This window comes from Lepidothrix coronata, unplaced genomic scaffold, assembly GCF_001604755.1.
Source record: "Lepidothrix coronata isolate B3197 unplaced genomic scaffold, Lepidothrix_coronata-1.0 Scaffold199, whole genome shotgun sequence".
Taxonomy (NCBI): domain Eukaryota; kingdom Metazoa; phylum Chordata; class Aves; order Passeriformes; family Pipridae; genus Lepidothrix; species Lepidothrix coronata.
In genome coordinates, this window is record NW_016690379.1 from 1,372,755 (window position 1) to 1,392,768 (window position 20,014).

The 20,014-nt window shown below is 53.2% G+C and overlaps 4 protein-coding genes across 7 annotated transcripts in view; 3 read left to right on the forward strand and 1 right to left on the reverse strand.

Annotated features, from left to right (window-relative positions):
- LOC108505822 (acidic mammalian chitinase-like) overlaps positions 1 to 2,802 on the forward strand; it is a 26,238-nt gene extending 23,436 nt beyond the window's left edge. The window contains exons 4-12 of one of the 4 annotated variants that reach the window (XM_017832174.1): positions 54 to 255; positions 468 to 524; positions 629 to 794; positions 881 to 1,005; positions 1,213 to 1,336; positions 1,463 to 1,648; positions 1,894 to 2,013; positions 2,111 to 2,252; positions 2,361 to 2,790. In XM_017832174.1, coding sequence (XP_017687663.1) covers positions 54 to 255; positions 468 to 524; positions 629 to 794; positions 881 to 1,005; positions 1,213 to 1,336; positions 1,463 to 1,648; positions 1,894 to 2,013; positions 2,111 to 2,252; positions 2,361 to 2,617 — 1,379 coding nt within the window. In that variant the 3' untranslated portion in view covers positions 2,618 to 2,790. Of the gene's footprint in view, positions 1 to 53; positions 256 to 467; positions 525 to 628; positions 795 to 880; positions 1,006 to 1,212; positions 1,337 to 1,462; positions 1,649 to 1,893; positions 2,014 to 2,110; positions 2,253 to 2,360 lie in introns of all 4 variants that reach the window. The other 3 variants (XM_017832177.1, XM_017832176.1, XM_017832175.1) reach the window with 3 other exon arrangements.
- Positions 2,803 to 2,954: 152 nt separating this feature from the next.
- On the forward strand, positions 2,955 to 5,398 carry PIFO (primary cilia formation). The gene is made up of 6 exons (XM_017832179.1): positions 2,955 to 3,092; positions 3,424 to 3,566; positions 3,937 to 4,035; positions 4,187 to 4,320; positions 4,717 to 4,843; positions 5,218 to 5,398. Exons 1-6 carry the CDS (start codon positions 3,068 to 3,070, stop codon positions 5,284 to 5,286), a joined length of 597 nt encoding a protein of 198 aa, XP_017687668.1. The 5' UTR covers positions 2,955 to 3,067; the 3' UTR covers positions 5,287 to 5,398.
- A 1,911-nt stretch (positions 5,399 to 7,309) lies between these two features.
- TAF8 (TATA-box binding protein associated factor 8) lies at positions 7,310 to 13,552 on the reverse strand. The gene is made up of 8 exons (XM_017832178.1): positions 13,493 to 13,552; positions 12,263 to 12,419; positions 11,549 to 11,647; positions 11,223 to 11,285; positions 10,725 to 10,849; positions 10,266 to 10,413; positions 9,401 to 9,543; positions 7,310 to 9,002 (listed from the first exon to the last, which is right to left on the reverse strand). The coding sequence occupies exons 1-8, from the start codon at positions 13,550 to 13,552 to the stop codon at positions 8,859 to 8,861; spliced, it is 939 nt and encodes a 312-aa protein (XP_017687667.1). The 3' UTR covers positions 7,310 to 8,858.
- Positions 13,553 to 14,177: 625 nt separating this feature from the next.
- Positions 14,178 to 20,014, forward strand: part of CCND3 (cyclin D3) — a 36,487-nt gene continuing 30,650 nt past the window's right edge. The window contains exon 1 of the mRNA XM_017832215.1: positions 14,178 to 14,745. The gene's annotated coding sequence lies outside the window, so the exon portion shown is untranslated. The remainder of the gene's footprint in view (positions 14,746 to 20,014) is intronic.

Below are 20,014 nucleotides of genomic sequence, written 5' to 3' on the forward strand. Positions count from 1 at the left end.
CTGGTGTCTGAGGAGCAGCAGGCAGCCCCCCCAGCTCCTGTGTCTCCCCACAGGCACTGCCTACGTGCTGACATGTTACTTCACCAACTGGGCCCAGTACAGGCCTGGCCTGGGCAAATACACCCCCGAAAATGTCGACCCCTGCCTGTGCAACCACCTGATCTATGCCTTTGCCGGGATGAACAACAACGAGATCACCACTTATGAATGGAACGACGAGACCCTCTACAAATCCTTCAACGGCCTGAAGAACCAGTATGTGCTGGGAGCAGAGGGCAGGGCTTGTTCTCCCTCTCCCCGTTGTTCACCCTCTGCTCTCTGCACAGCCCTGGGCAAGGGATGCTGAGAGAGAAGGCAGAGACTGGCAGGGCAGGGCAGGGTGACAGCCCCACTCCTCTGACCACAGTGACAGTGGCTCAGGGTACTGTGGACTTGCAGTAACTCTGGTACCTGTCCTTCCTTTGCAGGAACAAGGATCTGAAGACACTCCTGGCCATTGGAGGATGGAATTTTGGCACAGCTAAGTAAGTTCAAACCATGTCCTGCCCATAAAAGCACCCTGGAAAGGGAAGGAGAGGAGGAAGATGCTCCAAACAAAGCCCAATGCTCTCCTGCTCTGCTTGCCCAGGTTCACTACAATGGTTTCCTCTGCTGAGAACCGGCAGACCTTCATCAAGTCTGTCATCAAATTCCTGCGCCAGTACCAGTTTGATGGGCTGGACCTGGACTGGGAATACCCCGGCTCCAGGGGCAGCCCAGCCCAGGACAAGGGGCTCTTCACCGTCCTGGTTAAGGTGAGTTTTGCTCTGCTCAGCACAGCTCTGTGCCCAGAGCCCTGGGCAGATGTAAAGTCTGAGCCCTGTTCCTTGGCATCCCTCAGGAATTGCTGGCAGCCTTTGAGCAGGAAGCCAAACAGACCAACCAGCCCCGTCTCCTGGTCACCGCGGCTGTGGCTGGAGGACTTTCCACCATCCAGGCCGGCTACGAGATTGCTGAGCTGGGCAAGTGAGTAGCAAAGCCTGGGATCACTTGTGGGACTGGGTTGTCTCCCTGCAAGCGCTGCAGTCAAAGCTGCAAAGAGCCCCTGAAGGACCCAGATGTGAAGGAAGTGGGGCCGTGGCTGGGCTGGGACAGGGGGTGACCGGCCAGCGCTGGAGGAACCGTCAGCTCTGGTGCCTGAGCGGGTCAGGGCACAGCCAATGCTCTCCACAGGTACCTGGACTACATCCACGTGATGACCTACGACTTCCACGGCTCCTGGGAGAAAAACACTGGCGAGAACAGCCCCCTGTTCACAGGCCCAGCTGACACTGGGGACTACAAGTACTTCAATGTCGTAAGTGTTTGTGAGACAGAACCCCAGGTCTCAGCTCTGTGATTGCACCAGTGAGGAGATATTGAGGAATTCATCATCCTGCCTGCAAACCCGGGCAAAGACTTCAACAGGAGTGTTTTCTTACAGGAATACGCTATGAATTACTGGAAGGACAATGGTGCCCCAGCTGAGAAGCTCCTGGTTGGCTTCCCAACCTATGGAAAAAGCTTCACCCTGCAAAACCCATCTGACACCTCTGTTGGGGCTCCAGCATCAGGCCCTGGACCAGCTGGACCTTACACCAGGGAGGCTGGGACACTGGCTTACTATGAGGTATGTCTGTCTGATCACATTCCTTGTTCAAATCATTTGAAGGAATGTATAAGGAAGGCACCCATGGGGCTTTCTGAATGGCTGCCTCAGACACAAAACTGTCCATAGAATTGCTAAGAAAAAGATACTTATTTTCAGGGACCAGACAAATGACACAAAACTAGAGAATAAAGTCCTGACAATGGCAGAGCCTAGACTTTTCCCTTTTTGAAATTAACATTCCACCTCTTGGTGCTTCTCCCTAGATCTGCTCTCTCCTGAGCTCTGGAGCCACTCAGGCTTGGGATGAACCCCAGGACGTGCCCTATGCCTACAAGGAGAGCGAATGGGTTGGCTATGACAACACGAAGAGCTTCAGCATCAAGGTCTGGTGGGACGTGGGGCTGTGCTGGGAAGGAGGCAGGAGGCTCCTGCAGGAGCAGCTCCCGGGGCTGATCGGGATTTCTTCCTGGCCCCAAACAGGTCGACTGGCTGAAGAAGAATAACTTTGGAGGGGCCATGGTTTGGGCCCTTGACATGGATGACTTCACTGGCACTTTCTGCAATGAAGGCAAATACCCCCTGATCTCCACCCTGAAGAAGGGCCTCGGTCTGCAGAACGGCGGTGAGTGCTTTGAGTGCCTGAGCAGCTCCCTGATGGGAACTCCCATGAAGGGAGGGGAGGGATGAGACTGTCAGCACAAAAATAAGCCCTTTCCTGCTTTGTTTGCAGACTGTGTGCCTCCTGCTGAGCCCCTGCCTCCAGTCACTGAGGCTCCCACTACCACCAGTGGAAGCGGGAGCGGTGGCTCTGGTGGGAGCGGCGGCTCTGGTGGGAGCGGCTTCTGCGCCGGCAAAGCCAACGGCATCTACGCAGACCCAGAGAACAACAAGAACTTCTACAACTGCTTGAACGGCCAAACCTTCGTGCAGAGCTGCCAACAGGGTCTCGTCTTCGACCCCGTCTGCTCCTGCTGCAACTGGCCATGAAGTTCCTAATCCTGTTCCAGCCAGCAGACCCCTCTGATCCAACTGTACACAATAATGATAAATAAAGCTTTCTGCAAAAGCGACAATCCTCCCTGTTTTAACTCATCTCGTTCTTGATATTTTGATGTTTCATGATTCTCCCATGGTACCCAAACTTGTGCTCAGGGAAGGGATAGAATCCACAAGCTGGATTTAATTCCCGTATGGCATTTTCCAGGGTTTTCTTGCTGCCCTACCCCAGGGGCCACAGGGGAGCAGAGAGGAGCCAACGGGGCAGAAGGGTCGTGACATCACAACCCTGGGCTGCTTCCCCCGAGCCAGCACAGCACATTCCACAGGGCTGTTACTCACCCTCGGCTCTCCCCTGCACACCACGTGCTGCCGTGGCCTCAGCAGCCCCTGTTCTGCGTCCACAGCAACTGGAGCACACGGGCAGCCCAGCAGGGCAGGATGTCAGCAGGGCAGGAGCCAAGGGGTGAGAGCTGTGCAAGGTGGGGGCACCCGGGGGGGGGACTCTGGGGCTCGAGGCTTTTCTTCTCTCACAGCTCCCCTACTGGGCTGCTCATCACTCCCTGCCTGGGGAAAAAAACAGGCCTTTGTGGCAGGAGGGAACAGGCATCCAAAGGGCAGATCTCCCACAGATTTCCAGGGTCAGGGGAAGCTCCCATCTGGGAGGTGAGGGGGTGGTTGGCCTCAGGCAGAGAGCAGCAGACACTTCAGGTAAAAAAGCAGCACGTGGTCACCTCTATTTTATCTTTTTTTTTTGTTTATCACACTGGTGGCACTTCCCTCTTGGGGTCCCTCAGATGTGCAGAAGAATGTCTCATTTGGGACAACTCAGGAAAGGAAGATGTTCCCCTACTACTACGCCCCAGACAGGCTGGGCATCGAGGTGGCGGCCGTCGGGGGAAACCCGCTGGTTGGACCAGGCTGTTACCTGGGCCAGGAGGTGAGTTGTTAAAGTGTTGTGGTCCTTTGCAGAAGACACAGGACAGGAGCAGTAGGGCCATGGCCAGCCCCACACCCGCCCTGCAAACCCACCGCAGGATGTCTCCACATAAACCTGGAAAAAAAATCCCCTCCCTTCCCAACACACCAGTCCTTATACAGCTCCACAGCAGTGAGAAAACAGGGAAATTAACAGGAGTAGCATCAATAGGAGTAGCATCAATAGGAATAACATCAGTAGGAATAACATCAGTAGGAATAACATCAATAGGAATAACATCAATAGGAATAACATCTGCTGCTCGTGTGCTTCTGCCCTGCAAATAGTGTCTTTGAAATGCCAGTAAGACACTTCTGCTTTTGGATTGCAGACAACCATCCTGCAACCCTCCCTGAGCACCAGACCCATGAGCAGCAAGGGTTACGTGATGGGAGCGAGGACAGGCCCACGCTTCATGCCGAGGAACCGGGTGAGGAGCGGGGACTTCTGAGTTTTTAACACTCTCAGGGCAGCCAAAGTGTTGAAGAGCGGGTCTGTAACACCCAGCTGGCTGCTGCCCTGAGCATGTGGGAATGGTTTGCACAACCAGATGTTCCACACAAATATTTTCCCCCCTGCAGACGGTGACCCCCGGCCCAGCAGCGTACGAGCCCTTCCGGATGGAGAAGAGGAAGTGCCAACCTGCCTATGCCCCATTTTCCTCCAGTACACCACGATTTTCATCCAGGCCTCCAGACAGAGAACTTTTCCCTGGGTAACATAACTCATTTTCTTACAATTTTCACAATAGGCAGAGAGAAATGCTAAGACACGGATGGCAGATAGGAGACTGAGTTCTCAGTGAAGCTTTTTTGTCTTCAAAGAGCTCCCCTGCTTTAGTCTTTAGCTTAGCACCATGGCTAGAACACCACAACATGCATTTCTCCCATGGATCTCCCCCACATTGTTCTGCTGAAAACAAAAACTCACTTAGAACACAGGCTGAAGTTCTCAACACCATCTCACATCTTCCTTTTCTGTGGCACCATCATTGCTGTTAAAGAATAGCTGTATTTTAGATGACCATGAACAGGTCATTGAGGTAAATTCTATATTATAAACATCATACACCAGCTCCAGAATTGAGATATTTTGTGCCTGTTTTCTTTAGGCCTGGAACTTACAACATAGAGCAGCCATTGAACAAAAAAGTCACTTGGCCCATGAGGTTTGGGTCTCCAGACTGGTCTTCAGTGCCTAAGCCACCAAAGAAGATGGTAAAAAGAGAGGTGCAGGAGGTAAGGACAGGGATGAGGGGATGTTATTCCTGGCTCAAGGCTTCTGAGAAAGGAAATTTCCTCGTTACTTTGCACCTGCACTAAGCTTTATTATCCTTTCCTTACCTGCCTGGGGCACAAGATATGAAGTGATTTCCTGTGAGAAAACACCTGTTTGCAAAACCAGCCACAGTCCTTCAAAAAACCCTTCTATTAAGAAATTTCCTCCGGAAGTTTGCCCCCGCAGGGTGAAGCGAAGCAGAGCCTTGACTGCCCCTTTTAGCTCTGCTGGGAGGAAAAACTCACTCAAAACACAGGCTGAGGTTCTCAACACCGTCTCACACCTTCCTTTTCTGAAGTATTGTCTCTGCTGTTAATGCATGGCTGTCTTTCAGATGACCATGGACAAAGAATCCAAAAAGCACCAGGAGCGAGTGGCCTACCTGAAGCTGTACTTTGACTGAGGGGCTGTGCCGTGCCCCCTCCTCTGGAGACACCCACCTGCACCACCAGGCTCAAAGAACCAATAAAACGTCTCAAATGTTTTAAAATCCGAATAAAATCGTCTCAAACAGAGGGATTTGTGGCCGCTGGCTGTCTCGTCTGGGTGTCTCCGGGGCCCTGCTCCCCTCAGCCCTCGCCCAGGGGATGTTGTCTCTGGGTGCAGGTTTGGGCTGGGGGAGAGTTAAAACTTCTTCCCAGTGGCTGCCGTGGGGCTGTGTTTGGGTTTGTGCTGAACACGGGGTTGAGACCACGGTGAGGTTTATTGGTCCTGGGTTTGTTACTGAGTGTGGGTTTATTATTGCCGGGCAGGGCCTACACGGAGCCAAGGCCTTTCCTGCCCCTCGTGCTGCCTCACTAAGGGGGAAGTCTGGGAGGAGACACGGCCAGGACAGGTGACCCCAGGTGAGACAAGGGACATTCCAGACCATGGGACAACTTCAGTTCATGAAGTGTGGGGAAGATGGAGGAAAGGGGGGGATATTTGGAGTGATGGCACTGGTCTGCCCGAGTCACCATTACGTGGGATGCGGCCCTGCTCTCCTGGAGGTGCTCAGTATGTGCACATGGGAAGCAGGGAATTATTTCCTTGTTTTCTTTTGCTTTCCTATTAAACTGTCTTTATCCCGACCCACGAGTTTTCCAGCTTTTAGCCTTCCAGTTCTCTCCCTGATCCCACTGGTGTGGGAGCGAACGAGGGGCTGTGAGGGGCTTGGAAACCACGACACCATGGAAACCCCTCACCTCAGCGCCCTCCCCAACAGGGCTTTCCTCACGCTCTTCCTTTTAAATCCAGCCCTCCCTGGAGCAGGAGAGGAGCCAAAAGAACCCATCTAAAGGGCAGCTCAGCTGCTGCTCCATCTCCTTTGTGCTGGGAGTGAGCAGCACCATCTCCCCCTCAGCCCACCCTGGTCTCCTCACCCTCATCTCCTCCTCTTGGGGTTCACCCACAGCCAGAGGAGAGCTAAGGGGGTTTGTGGTACCCTCAGAGAGAGTATAATGGCTTTGTGCACAAAATAACACCCATAAAACACCCCAGGGAAAGATTCCGTGCTGGGCCAGGTCACACCAGACACCTGCAAGATGCACTTTTGCATTCTGGCCTTACAGACATGAAGATATTCTCAAGAATATGAAGTTATTCTCAATATAAATCTATTCTCAAGCAAGGAGCAAGCAATAGGTTGCTAATTAAGAATCTGGCCACGAAAGTAAATGTAGCCTGAAGCAGAAAGGCCCTGGGGTTCATCTTCAGCTGTTCCTGCACTCGAACCCTGGGGATTTCTATAAATGTTTACTAACCCTCACACACACTGATCACAGCCTTTATGTGGTCCCAGGGGACAACTAAGAGCAGGCAACACTCACTCTGGGTGTAACTACAGCCCCAGAGCAGCCTTTCCAACTCCCTGGCTTTATTTACTTGTTTCTGGAGCAAATTTCACCTGCAGTCCAGTTTCAGTTGCAAACCCAAAATACACTCTTCCAATTTCCCACTTTCAGGCTTCGAGAGCTCTCGCAGATGTACCACAACAGCTGCTCACAGGCTTTCTGAGGCACGTTGGTTCCCTCCCTCCCAACCACAAGACTCATCTGCCAAAACGGGGATGGAGCTGTCGATTCACAGCTGCCCCTTTTGGTGCAAGGTTTTGGACAAGGGGGGGTGTGACCCCCTGGAATTTTTACTGTCCTAAAACCTGGGGTTTATGGCTGTTTAAGGCCCTACCTTTGTATTTATGGCAGATGTTGCATTTCACCTCCACCTGATCAGGAGAAAAAGGGGTGTGAGATGATGAACGAAGTCAGCAGCACCTGTGATTTTTCACCATGTTCCACCTGTGGCTGGAGAAACCTTCTACTAAAGCTTTTGCCAGACTGCTGGGATTTCAAAGGGCCCTTTGTTGTCATTTCTGATGAAATTCTCAACCTTCTCAGCTATCAAATGTTCCTTATGAGAAAGGAAGAGATGCAGAGGGAAAGACAAGATCTCCTACTCTCACACCCCCCACAGAAAACACGCTCAGGCTCCATTCAGGTCCTTTTCCACTCTTAAAACTTGAAGGACTCAGACAGTTTTGGTCTCAGGAGATAAAATTTCTTTTATTACGAACATAAAAATTACAGTTTTCATTCTACTTCTTTCCCCTCCCCAGCGAGGGATTTTCTCATTGCGAAAAAAGCTTAATCCAAGTAAAAAAAGATAGAACTTTTGATATATACATAAATACACAATGTCTCTGTACACCTGTCATTCTGTACAACCAAGGCACCAGCAGAAGTGACAATGGCACACGCAGAGGATTTTTGAGAGATCTAATTTCAGACTGTCTGTCAGAAACACCTCCATTCTCACTGAAATAATTATTCCCTTTTCTCTTCCTCCTCCCTGGGTGGTGGGGGAAGAGGGAAGCCTGGGAGGATCCTCTAACTGCATAGAGGTGAACGTGAACACCTGGGGATCCTTGGGAGACTGGACCAAACCACAGGAGTCTTTTGTCAAAAAAATTTCCAGTATTTTCCCTAAGAAAATGTTGAAGGAAAATTAAAGCAAAGCCCTCCAGAACCAGCTCATAATTACAACACTCCCCTCATCAGCCGTTTTCACTGCTGAAATAAAGTCTTCTGCTCAGGGGAAATAAAAGGGTGAAAAAAGAGGAACTTCTGTTGATAAAAGCACATATTTGAGAATGGATAAAATGAAAGAAATGTGATCACTAGCACAGCCTTGCAGCCTGCAATCAATGCAGCTTTATTCCATATTCCAAGTTCCAAAACAACTGGTGAAGGCGTGAACTCTCCAAGGGCTTGTGCTGAGTTGAAAGCAACAACAGAACTGAAAAGCAGCCTGAAGCAGCTGTGAAATGTTGCCAGTCCTTCTGCTGGAAAGTGATCTCAAAGCAGGGCAGGGTAAACACCACACTTAAGAGCTTTTAAGTCCCAAGTGCAGCTGCAGTCAGCAAAGTGAGAATAAAATGCCAACTTAGCTCTGTATTTACACTTCACTCCTTGCTGACACATCAGACACCTTGAGTTTATAAAAGAAAAGTCTGTTTGTTTTTACCTGCCAAGAATGCAAAGAAAGAAACCTCCCTGGGTTTCTTCTGTCTCTGTTAATACACATTCCTCGGAATTAAAGCCTGGCAGGGTTGATGGCAAAGTTTCCTTTCCTGCCTGCCAGGCAGCCACGCACCAGTGATGCCTTTGTGTTCTGCAGAGCCTGCAGGGCAGCAGGAAAAACCTGCTGTGCCCCAGCTCCAACCCTGGTGTCCCCCAGCTCTTCAGAGAGTCAATCCTGCCCACAGTGGAAACAAAGCACAGTCCTCCCAGACAATCCCACCTGTGATCCCTTCAGTGCCTTTAGGACAACTGACCATCGGCCATTCCAAGGCAGCAGGAGAGCAAAGGGGAAGAGGGAGCACTGGAAACCAGGATGAGAGTGGAGTTCACTCTGCAGAGACCGTTCCTGGGCCACTCAGTTGGACTGCCTCTCCTGAACCCTCCTTCTCTGAGCAGCCAGAGGAGCTCCAGCCCCACCTCACTTCTTCCTGCGGATTTTGGGCTTTTTCACTGGCCGGAGGTAGGGATTGTCTATCACATTCTCCTCCCCATTCCTGCTGCCTGCCAGGGAGGTGTTCTGCTGTAACACTGAGGCGTTTTCCTTCTCAGGTCCTGAATCATCCTGTACAAAAAAAACCACAAACCCAAACAACCAGAGTTACGCAAAACAAGGCTTAGAAATCTTTCTGCCCAGAGGAGCTGTGGCTGCCCCATCCCTGGAAGTGTCCAAGGACAGGCTGGACGGGGCTTGGAGCAACTTGGGATAGTGGAAGGTGTCCCTGCCCGTGGCAGGGGGGTGGAACCAGGTGATGTCTGAGGTCCCTTTCAACCCAAACCATTCCATAATTCTACATTCAAACCACACAACCTGTGGGCAGAAGAGACAATCAACAGCAGCACACAAGGAGCTGCATTAAGGGTGAGGCTTCCTGATTTCTAGCACAAGAAGATCCCTTGGGGAAGAACCAGGTTTGAAAAGCTCAGGCAGCAGGGCCCAAGAGCTGTCTCAGGGGGCTGTACCGTGCTCATGTGCAGCGGGAGGTTCTCAGTGTCCGTCTGCTCGTCCTGCTCCGACGAATCCGTCTCTTCCATCTGCTGCATTTCCAGCTCAGAGGGGAGAAGAGCTGTCAGGTAGGGGACAGTGAAAGGCCTGGCAGCAATCACTGGAGTCAGGGAAAAGGCCACAGTCAGCGAGCTGGGAGAAAACCCCTCCCCTCAAAAATTAGGAAGCACAAAGAGAACGAACACTTTCGCTGGTTCTGGCTTAGAACACACACCACCTCTTCCTGCTGCTCCCAGGGATCAGGAATGAAATATGCTGTCCCTACAAGATGGCAGTCTCTAATTTCCTACTTTCTGAGGCCCCTTTATGTTTCCAACATTATTCCAACACGAAAAATCCCTCCTGACCTCCACAAAAGTTCCATTATGTCACAGGCTGAAGCATCACTTGGTCCCCCTTTCAGTTAACACTGACACCCGTGCTGTCAGTGAGCCTTGGGAAGGTGGGAATTCTCAGCACTGCTTTGCAGTCAGAGAAACAGGAAAGCCTCCACTACCACTAAAATGTCAGAGACAAGAAATTATTTGTTCCAAGGTTACAGGGAGTGGAGTCAGGACTGGGATGAGCTTTGAATTGAGCCCCTCTCAGCCTTCTCCACGAGCAGAAGACAGTGAGTCATAGTGAGGGTAGAAGCCTTATTTTAGTTTTCATACAAAATTCAAATACGAATTTGTATTTTTAAATACAAAATTCCTCATTTCCTTCAGGGAATAACACAATGTGATCATTCAGAGCTCACTCCCTGCAGCAGCAAGAACCCCAATGTGGGGGGGGATGCTCAGGGACACACATTTAGGGCACAGAGAGTCCTGGAAAACTCACGTGGGAATGTGCTGACGTCATCCTTGAAGAGGCTCTGGGTCTCCCCTGTCTTGGCCATGAAGCGTGTGAGGGCCCTTTCCACATCCCGCCGCTGGGAAGCCGCCTTTTCCCTCAGGACCTGGTAGTCGGACACGGGCTCCCGGTACGTCTGTGGAGCAGGGAGGGAAGGAAGGGAACAGCTCACGTTCAAAACACTGCAAGGCTGCAGGAGCTACAGGCAGGCTCTGACCTCTGCTCCTGACAGGCTTTTGGAGAGCTACAGATGTCCATCAGCCAGAAATCCAGGGATCCTGGCTGATTTCTGGACAGCAAGGGATGTCCACAACCCAAGGAACATATAAACCAGGAGAAGCAATATTTTGGATGGACAGTACCAGCACTGCAGTCAAAACACACCACTCCTGCTGTTCTGGACTCCAGACAGCCCCCAAACAGCACAAAAATCCTGGTTTCACTCACCGGCGTCTTGATGTAAGTGTGGGGATCTGGGAACTCAGGGAAATGGCCGGGAATGTGGGAGGGGTGAGGCTTGTTCTGTCCAGCTGTCAGGGCCTTGGGGGTCACGGGCTGGTTTGTCACAGGAGCTACAGGAGTTAAAAAGCACAGAAATCAGGGGGGTTCCTCCTGCCCAGGGCCAGGCACAAAGTGCTGCTGCTGAGCTGGGACCCACATTCCCAGGCCCTGCCCAAGCACATCCCAGGAGGCTGTTTGGCATCCCAGAGGGGAACAGGGATCACTTGGCCCCTCCCTCCCATACAAGGAGAACAAAACCATCCTGAGGACTCTGGTGTGCAGTGAGGACACTGGTGAGAAGTGACTCTTCCTGCACCTATCACAGGGTCACTACCAAACTGCACTTCCAGGAGCTCTGGAATGAGTCATCCCTCTGGAAGCCAGCAGAGAGGAATGCCAGATTATTCCCGGCTTCCTGTGCAGCAGAAAGGATTTCCCACGTACGGGCAGTGATGACCATCCTCTGGGAGCGCTTGGCATACGCAGGAAGGGTTTCAACGTTGAACCCTGGAACACAAAAGAGGAAACAGGAATCACACCAGGAGTTTACCCTGGCCAAAAATCCCTTCTTTCAGGCTTCTCCAGAATTTTTCCCGGGGCTCCAAAGGGCACGAGAAGGAAAACCATGCACTGTATATATTCACACTGCACCACACACCCTGCACGAGGCTCAGGGCTTAGAACACAAACCCCAGAGACACAGGGGACAGATTTTCCTACCAGCACAGCACATCCAAAGCTGGAATGAGCAGGAACAGCCAACTACTCACCCATTTCCACCAGAGTAACCACGATATCCGAGAGTGTGGGCTGGGTCCTGGCTGTGTGCTCACAGTAGGACTTGGCACTCCTTCCAATTTCTGAGATATCTGGGGGGACAAAACCACCACATATTTGATTCTTACAGTGCCCACACTTGTATCAGCCCAAGCCCAGCTTCAGGGGTTGGAATTTTTAACAGATATGGCAAGGAATGAGAAACAGCTCCCAGAATGGAGCATCCTGCAACCTGGGTATTTAAAATTTGAGCATGGAGACATTAAAGACTAAAGAGTCAGATGTTCTCCACAAATGCAAAAGGCAAATCTGCATCACAGGCATGGGAAAAAAAAAAAACAACAGCCAGAAGTTGATTATTTCTTGATTTCATAAAAATAAGTGGGTTCTCAGCATGTCACCCAGAAAGAGAGGAACAGAGGCACTCCATGAACCAGTGGCTGGAATTTTGTTGTTCCTCTGTTATTCTGGCAGCATCTCAGCACGTGGAGCCTCTGTGAGTATCTGATGAGTACTCACTGAGTAAGACAAATACATATTTTGGAGCTGGGGCAAACCCAAAGTGTCACAGAGGTGACTCCAGGGCCGCGCTCCAGCCACCAACACTCCTGAAACACCCTTTAACACCAGATAACAAAAACGGGGAAAAAACCCCAACAAAGAGTGAAGGAGCAAAGGGCAGTGTGAGGAGGGACAGGGGCACTCACAGCTCTGGATCATCTCGGTGAGCGTCTCCACCGCCGCCTTCTCGGCGCTCTCGAATCCCGCCTCGGTGAGCAGGGAGCTCACCACCACCTGCAGCGTCCGCCGCCGGGCCAGGTGGTAGTTGTCGGCCGGGGTGCCAGCCTGCTTGCTGCCAGGGCGCTGCCACACCGGGAACGGGCCTCAGCGGCACGGCGGGCACCTCCCCACAGCGGGAAGGCAGGGAGCAGGGAATGGGAAGGGACAGGGAATGGGAAGGGAATGGGAATGGGAAGGGACAGGGAGGGGACAGGGAATGGGAAGGGACAGGGAGGGGACAGGGAATGGGAAGGGGCAGGAACAGGGAATGGGAAGGGACAGGGAGCAGGGCATGGGAAGGGACAGGGAATGGGAATGGGAAGGGGCAGGGGTCAGGGAATGGGAATGGGAAGGGACAGAGGACAGGGAATGGGAAGGGGCAGGGGACAGGGAATGGGAAAGGGCAGGAGCAGGGAATGGGAAGGGACAGGGAGCAGGGCATGGGAAGGGACAGGGAGCAGGGCATGGGAAGGGACAGGGAGGGGACAGGGAATGGGAAGGGGCAGGGGACAGGGAATGGGAAAGGGCAGGAGCAGGGAATGGGAAGGGACAGGGGACAGGGAATGGGAAGGGGCAGGGGACAGGGAATGGGAAGGGGCAGGAGCAGGGAATGGGAAGGGGCAGGGGACAGGGAATGGGAAGGGACAGGGAACAGGTATTGGGACAGACCCAGGTGTAGGTAATGGGAAGGGTTTGGGAACAGTAATGGGAAGGATCAAGAGCAAGTGATGGGAAGGGGCAGGGAACAGGTGCTGGGAAGGGTCTGGCAGCAGGTACTGCCCTGGCACCCCCAGGGAATGGGGACACGGGTGGGCTGAAGGACTCAAGGGCAGGAACACACGCACATGTACCTCAGCATGGACACACGTGCACACACATGTGCACACACATGTACACACAAGTACATGTAAATCCCCCCCGGCCGCCTTTGGGCCGCGGCCCCTTTAAGAACCCGCCGCACGCGCCAATCAAACCCCGCCCCCCTCCGGGCCGTTCAGCCAATCAGCGCCTCCCTCCCTGGGGCCATCGCCCCCACTCCCCGCGGCCGGACCTGGGCCTGCCCCGAGCCCCGGGGGCACCGGGCACTGCCGCTCCGCCCGACCCCGCCGCCGGCCCCGCCACTGCGGCCCCGAGCCCCGGGGACGAGCCGCCCTCACCGTGCCGGAACCGCCGGACGCCGCGTCGGCCATCTTGGAGCCATGTGGAGCTGTGCGCATGCGCCAGAAGCGGTGCGGGGACGGGCGGGCGCGCGGGGCACTGTGGGAGTTGTAGTTCGGGCAGGGAGGGAGCACGTGGGCGGTGGCAACAGCTGGATCCACCGGCACAGCTGGATCCCTGCACACCTGGATGGCACATACACACACCTGGATCCCTGCACACCTGGATCCCACACACACACCTGGATCCCACCCGCACATCTGGATCCCCCCATCCAGTCCAACCCCCCTGGAGCAGGTGACACAGGGATGTGTCCAGGTGGGGTTTATAATGATGATAATTGGGTGTTATAATGTCCAGGTGGGATTTATTGTGTCCAGGTGGGATTTATAATGAAGACGGTTCAGCTCTAGGGCACAGGGACCTCGAGGTTTTTTCCAAGTCAGCAATGTCTGCACAAACACTCCTTCTGTCCCTCTGCCCCATCGACATCCTGATTTACTGCGTCCCTAAGGCTTGTTAATTCCGGGATGTCCTGGAGCCAGGGATGGAACTGCTGCCTGTGCCTCTGAGCAGCTTTCCCTTCCTGCTGGTTAGGCTTGAAAGCACACAAGTTCTTCCATCAAAGAACATCCTGACTCGAGCCAATCCTGTCATATTCCACGTTGTGCAGCAAGCCCAGCCCCTGCCTCTGCAGGGTGACCGAGAACACAAACCTCCTACCCCGGCATCACGATCCCACTCGGAAATTATTTACTAAACCCCCTTCGGAAGCCCCAGGAGCCCTGTAACCATGGGAGCAGCGAGGGTTTCCTGTTGTAAGTACTGTGTGTTCTGAGCTGCTCCTCGGTGTGACCGCCTCGTGTACTCACGCGTCCGTGATCAAAGCTCTGCTCTCACCAAAGTGTTTCACAAAGACAGCACAGGAAACCACCCCCCCCAGCTCCCACCCCTCGCTTCCTGTTTTAGCACATGTGTGGGAGAGCAAGAACAGTGTGAGAACCAATTGCTGCCCGTGAGAGGGAGAGGGGAAAAAAGTGATGTAAACAACAGCTGCCACGCTGGGAATTAAAGGTCCTGAGTGCACTGGGGCTGGGTGGCAGCACAGCTCCCACAGGCTGCTGGTCCTCACCTGCAGGAGCACCAAAACCCCTGCAAAGACAGGGAGAGGAGGAGGCAGAGGAAGGGGGAGGTTGGATCGTTCCAGGCAAATGCACCTGCTGGAGCAAAGAAAACTTCTTGATCACCAAAGGTAGGAGGCAAAGTTGTTTCAGGGGCTGCCAATGTGCTGAGGGGGGAAATCTGCCTTCTGGGTTCAGGGATGACAGAGCTGTGGGCAGGGCTGGTGGGGCAGGATTGTGCCAGGGATGTTCAAAATTCCCTGGAATGGCTGGGGGGGGGATCTGGAGGTCTGGCTGTGGTGTGTTCTGCCAGGCTGTGATGCCACCCTGTCCCCTCAGCAGGGAGGGGTTTGTGTGCCAGGGCTGGGGGTGCAGGGGCAGCCCAGCGTGGGCTGAGGGGATGGAGAGCTGAGTTTAGAGGTAGGAACACACAATCCCAGACTGGTTTGGGCGGGAAGAGACCTTGAAGATATCCAGTGCCACCTCCTGCCACGGGCAGGGACACCTTCCACTAGCCCAGGTTGCTCCAAGCCCCGTCCAACCTGGCCTTGGACACTTCCAGGGATGGGACACCTGTGCTGAGACACTGAGCCCTCCAGCTGAGGAACTTGAGGTGCTTTCAGAGCTGATAAAAAGCAGCAGCTGACACTGAAATACTGCTGTTGGTGGCTCAGTGCCCTTGGAAAGCTCCCCCAGAGCAGTGCTGTCCGTGTGGGATCAGCACAAGCAGGGTACCCCCAGCCTGGCAGAACTCCCCCAGCCCTACAGTGATGGTACAACATCCCTGGTGTGGGTGTGTCGTTCTTCCCTCGTGCACAGCTCTCCTCTGACTGATGGGGTGGGAAGAGAAAACGTCCCCAGAGGTCCAGTGACGGTGATTGAAGGGTTTGAACCTGTCTCTCAAGGGCTGTGAAATCAGTCAGCTGGCAGCAAAATGAACAATGCAGGGTGGGGACAGCCTGTGTGCCTTCCCATGAGGTGTTTTCCCAAAGGCTGGAACCTTTCCCCTTGTTTCCCATTTTAGCAACAATAAAACCCCTTGAACACTGGTGTCAAACCCAGAAAGGGAAAAGTTTGTGTGGTTTAACCCAGAATTACAGGCAGATGATTTAAAAGGAGAGGCAGGAGCTGGTATTCCCAGGTGCTCTGGCACTGAGCAGTTGGGTGACCCCAGACAGAAGAACATTCACCTTGCTGAGATAGAGCTGAACAGTTGTTTCTGTACATACAGTCCTGGGGGGAGCTGTGACGCTGCTGGAAATTCATCTTTTAAAAGAGTATGATGGGAACCGATGACTTTTTGGGTAGGGAGAGCCCAAGACTCCGTTATTTTTCGAGCAGGGGAGATGCTCAGCACAGCAGAAGAGCCCACAGGAGGCTGGGGGTGTGACCCTGATGTTTGAAAATCCCAGCTTGGAGAGAGGTGGGTGATTAGATGGGAGTCACTGAGCTCAGCGCAGGGGGGGAATTTTGCAGCCTGTGTCAGGAATTTTTCAGAGTAAAGCTTGAAGAGGTTTATTCCCATGTCCTTCTGAACTCCCACTGTGCCCGTGGCTTCCCGAGATGTGCCCTGGTTGGAGCAGTTGGTCCCGGAGGAGGCAGGTGCCCTCCTGCCCGGGTCTGTCCCAGCCCTGCTGCCACCAGAGGGCACGTGGTGACCACGATGTCCTCATTTCTGAGCCACCTCGTTCGGCAGCCAAAATCACCCACAGTGAAGTCACGAAGATTCTCCTCCCCTCAGCTGCCACCAAAAGCTCCTCTGAGCCCCCCAAATTCCTTGACTGACCAGATCTGGGGGGGTTTGTGGTGCAGTTTGATAAGGACAAACACTTGACAGGCAAAGGAAGCTGCTGCTGCTGGGCAAGGAGGGAATAAACTGCTCCTCTGAGAAGGATTTGAGGTTTTTCCCCTCTAAGGACATTGGCCTGTGCCTTGCAGGGATGAAAACTCAACCACAGGGAGGTTACAGCCACGTTGGGGCTGCTGGTTCTTGTTATTTCGTTTACAGTTTTGAGGAAGTTTTTATATTTGGGGAACATTGTTTGTTTGTTTGTTAGTCCAGAGCAGCAGTGGTGTTGTTGTTGGCAATGTACCTGGGGGGTTGTTCAAGGCTCTCTAAGTAAAACATTTCTTGCCGGGTTTGTTGTTTGGTACAGGAGGCTGATCCAGAAAGGATTTCCCAGCGAGGTGTGGGGGTGTGGATAAACTCTCTGGATAGTTCTGAGAGGTCCCTTCTGGAATTTAGACTCAATTTCCAAAAGATGCAACAGGCACAGGGAGTGGAGGAGAGTTTCCAGAGTGCAAAACACCTCTCAGGGTGTGAGTTAAGTGTTCCAGGGTGGAATTTTCAGAGTAAAGCTTGGAGAGGTTTAGTCAAACCTCCAAATAACCACGGGGAGAAGGTGTCTGTGGTGGAGGCTCTTTGATCTCACAGAGACATAACAAGATCCAGGTGCTGGGAGTGCAGAGCAGCACTGTGAGAGCAGGAAATCAGCTGCATCCCTTGCAGGGGAAGGGAATTGGGCTCCTGGAGGGTGCAGCGTGCTCCCAAAATGCCAGGTCCACAGGAAAACTGCCTGTCTTTGGAGAGTGTTGTTGTTTATGGGCAGATAAACTGGACAGATGTTCCCAGCCAGTCCCAGCTGGGAACTGGGACTGTGTCTGTGCTGGAGTCTGACCCCAGAGGGTCCCCACTCAGCTCCCCCCACCCCGTGTCTCCCTCAGCAAGTCTTGCTCCATAAGGATGAGCCTGTAGGAGCAAGGAGGTCCCAGGAGCTCTGTCTGGCCGGGCTGGGATGTCAGAGCATCTTTCCTGCTCCCATCACCCGTCCCTGGGGTGATTGGTGTTTGCTGGGCCTTTTATTTCAACATTCAACCGACGTGCAAACTGTCCCTTCCCACTGCCCCCTGAGTCAGGGCCATATCTAATCCTCCAGGCATGTCACCCCCACTCCAGGCTGGGCAGAGCCTCTGCTGTGGATCTTGCTCAGCTCCTCCTGCCTCCCCAGTGACTCAGGGGATGTTCTGCTCCTCCTGTCCCTCTGCCCCAGCTCTGGGGTCCAAAGGTGATGAGGAGATGGGTTAAAGCTGCTTTTGTGCAACTGGTTTCGCGTGAACTTTGTTTTCTGAGGAAATTCCGAGGTGTTGTTTTGCTGAGAGAACAGGCAGAGGAGCCCTCCAGGTTTAGGGGGTGCTCCCCAGGGGAGATTCCTACAGAAAACACGACTGGTCCTCACATTCCCCCCCATGCTGGATGGGATAACGAGGTCTCTGCTTGGTCTCATCTGCAAACTGTCATTGTGACTTCCCATCCTGGCTTTGGGCAAACTGCTGCTGCTTTGGCCTTGCCAGATGCTGGATGGAACAGCCCCTGCTGCAGTCCCTTGGGATCAGGGATGCTCTGAACCATCACATCCCCAGCAGTGTCAGGGAGAGCTGGTGGCACGTTTGGCACAGCCAGGACTGGCCTGGCCCAGCCTCTCTGCCTTGTGCAGGGGTGATGATGAGCTGGCCCCTTGGGGGATCCTTCAAACCAGCTGGAGGGACTCTGGGAGAGGGGACACTGCCTCTGCCTCATCCCTGGCATGGATTGAACCCTCCTCTTCTCACTCACTGACTGAGCAGGTGCCGGTACAAGGTGTGGTCACAGCAAACCCAAATTATCCCTCTTTGCTGACCTCTCTGGCCACACGGGGCATATTTTGCCTGGGGCCATGAGCCCATTCCCCACCTCAGGGGGGACCTGCCTGTATTTAAATGTCATTTGCAGAGGCTCAGAGGTTCGGGCTGTCAGAGGAAGTGCTGCACACACAGAGGGCACCCTCGGAACGCAGATGGCAGTGAAGCCAGGCCAGTGCCTGCTGCTGCACACCCCTCTGGCTCACACCTTGCCAGGCGAAGCCCCCTGTGCTCCCAGAGAGCTCCATGCTGTGTGTTCCCGTGGGATTGTGCACAGAGAGGTGCTGGTGGCCCCAGGGGGGTCACATTTCCCCCCCTCCCGGAGCAGGAGCCTCACACAGGGCACTCCCCACGCTGGGGTTTCTCTGCTGGCTGTGCCAAACCCCACTGGCACTGCAGGAAACCACAGCCAGGGTGGTGCCTCCTCGGGGCAGGCGCGGGGGAAGGAATCCTGCTGCTCCATGCACAGCCCTGGATGGGGATGGGGGGTGGGATGGGCTCTGGGCAGCTCCCACATTCCCCCTGGAGCATCCAGGGCCAGCTGAGTCATTCCTGCAGCAGATCATGGGCTGACCTGGCTTTGCTTCCGAGCAGAAGGACGTGAAGGTTTGGGAAACTCTGCTGAGCCGTGGTGGTGTGCCCGTGGGTCCTGTCTGAGCATCTCTGAGGGGCAAGGAAAGGGTTTGGGGGGGTTTGAGGAGCCTCAGACTTGGACATGGCTGGTAAATCCTCCCAGGTTGGACTCGGGGGGTTGGGGGATGTGGTGCAAAATTCCTCTGCTGCTGGGAACTGAGCAGAGCCTTGGAGGGCCTGGCTCTGCTCGTGGGCTTTGTGTCTGACAGTGACCTTCCCTTGCTGAGGGTGTTCTTACCCACCTTTGAAATGGGATGGGGGGAAACAGTGAAGAACCAGCAGTGGTTTGACTGGAAGAGTTGCAGAGTTGGGCAAATGCTTGGAGTTACAGGAGGGGGGTGACAATAACGGGGTTGAGAGGGACAGTTGTCACCTTTTCTTGCCCATTAAATCTGTCATTTTAATCTACTGGTGTTTCTTAGCAAAGCACTTTGAGCAAATGCCTGTATCCACAAATCTGAGCCCAGAGGCTGATGAAAGGCACTTTTTTCTTCCCAGTGGGATCCTGGAAATACAGAAGCAACAGCAATGGATGAAATGTAGGGACTTGTGTGAACTTATTGGACCTTCTCAACAGCTCAAGCTGAGTTTAGAGCTCGGGTTTGGACCGATTCTTGTTTGATCAAATCAGCTCCTTGTCCCCATTTTCAGATGAAATGAAAATTGTCCCTATCAGGGCAAGAAGCTGATAAAAGATTCTTCCTAAGAACAAAGCCCGTGGTTGATTCATCTGTGCTCAAAAAAAAAAGGATCTTCAGGGAAAGGGGAGGCTTCTTGGAAAAAAAATCCTGAAATAGGCTGTTGGGAAAGTGAGGTTTGTTAAATCACTTGAATAACATTAGTTTTCTTTCAAGGATTTTTTTTTCCCTCCCCCCTCAAAAAATGGCTTTTTTACAGCCTTCCTTGACTTCAGGAGGAACCCCGTTGCTAAAAACCATAGACCCTTCAAAAAAGGATTCCTTTGCTGGTGTGGAGGTGCATTCAAACTGGAATTAGGTGCTTAAGGATCTTTTTGCAAATGGATGGAGAGACCTGGCTGGGTCTGTACATCCTCCTCCCTCTACCTGTGCCCATGGAACAATCCCATTG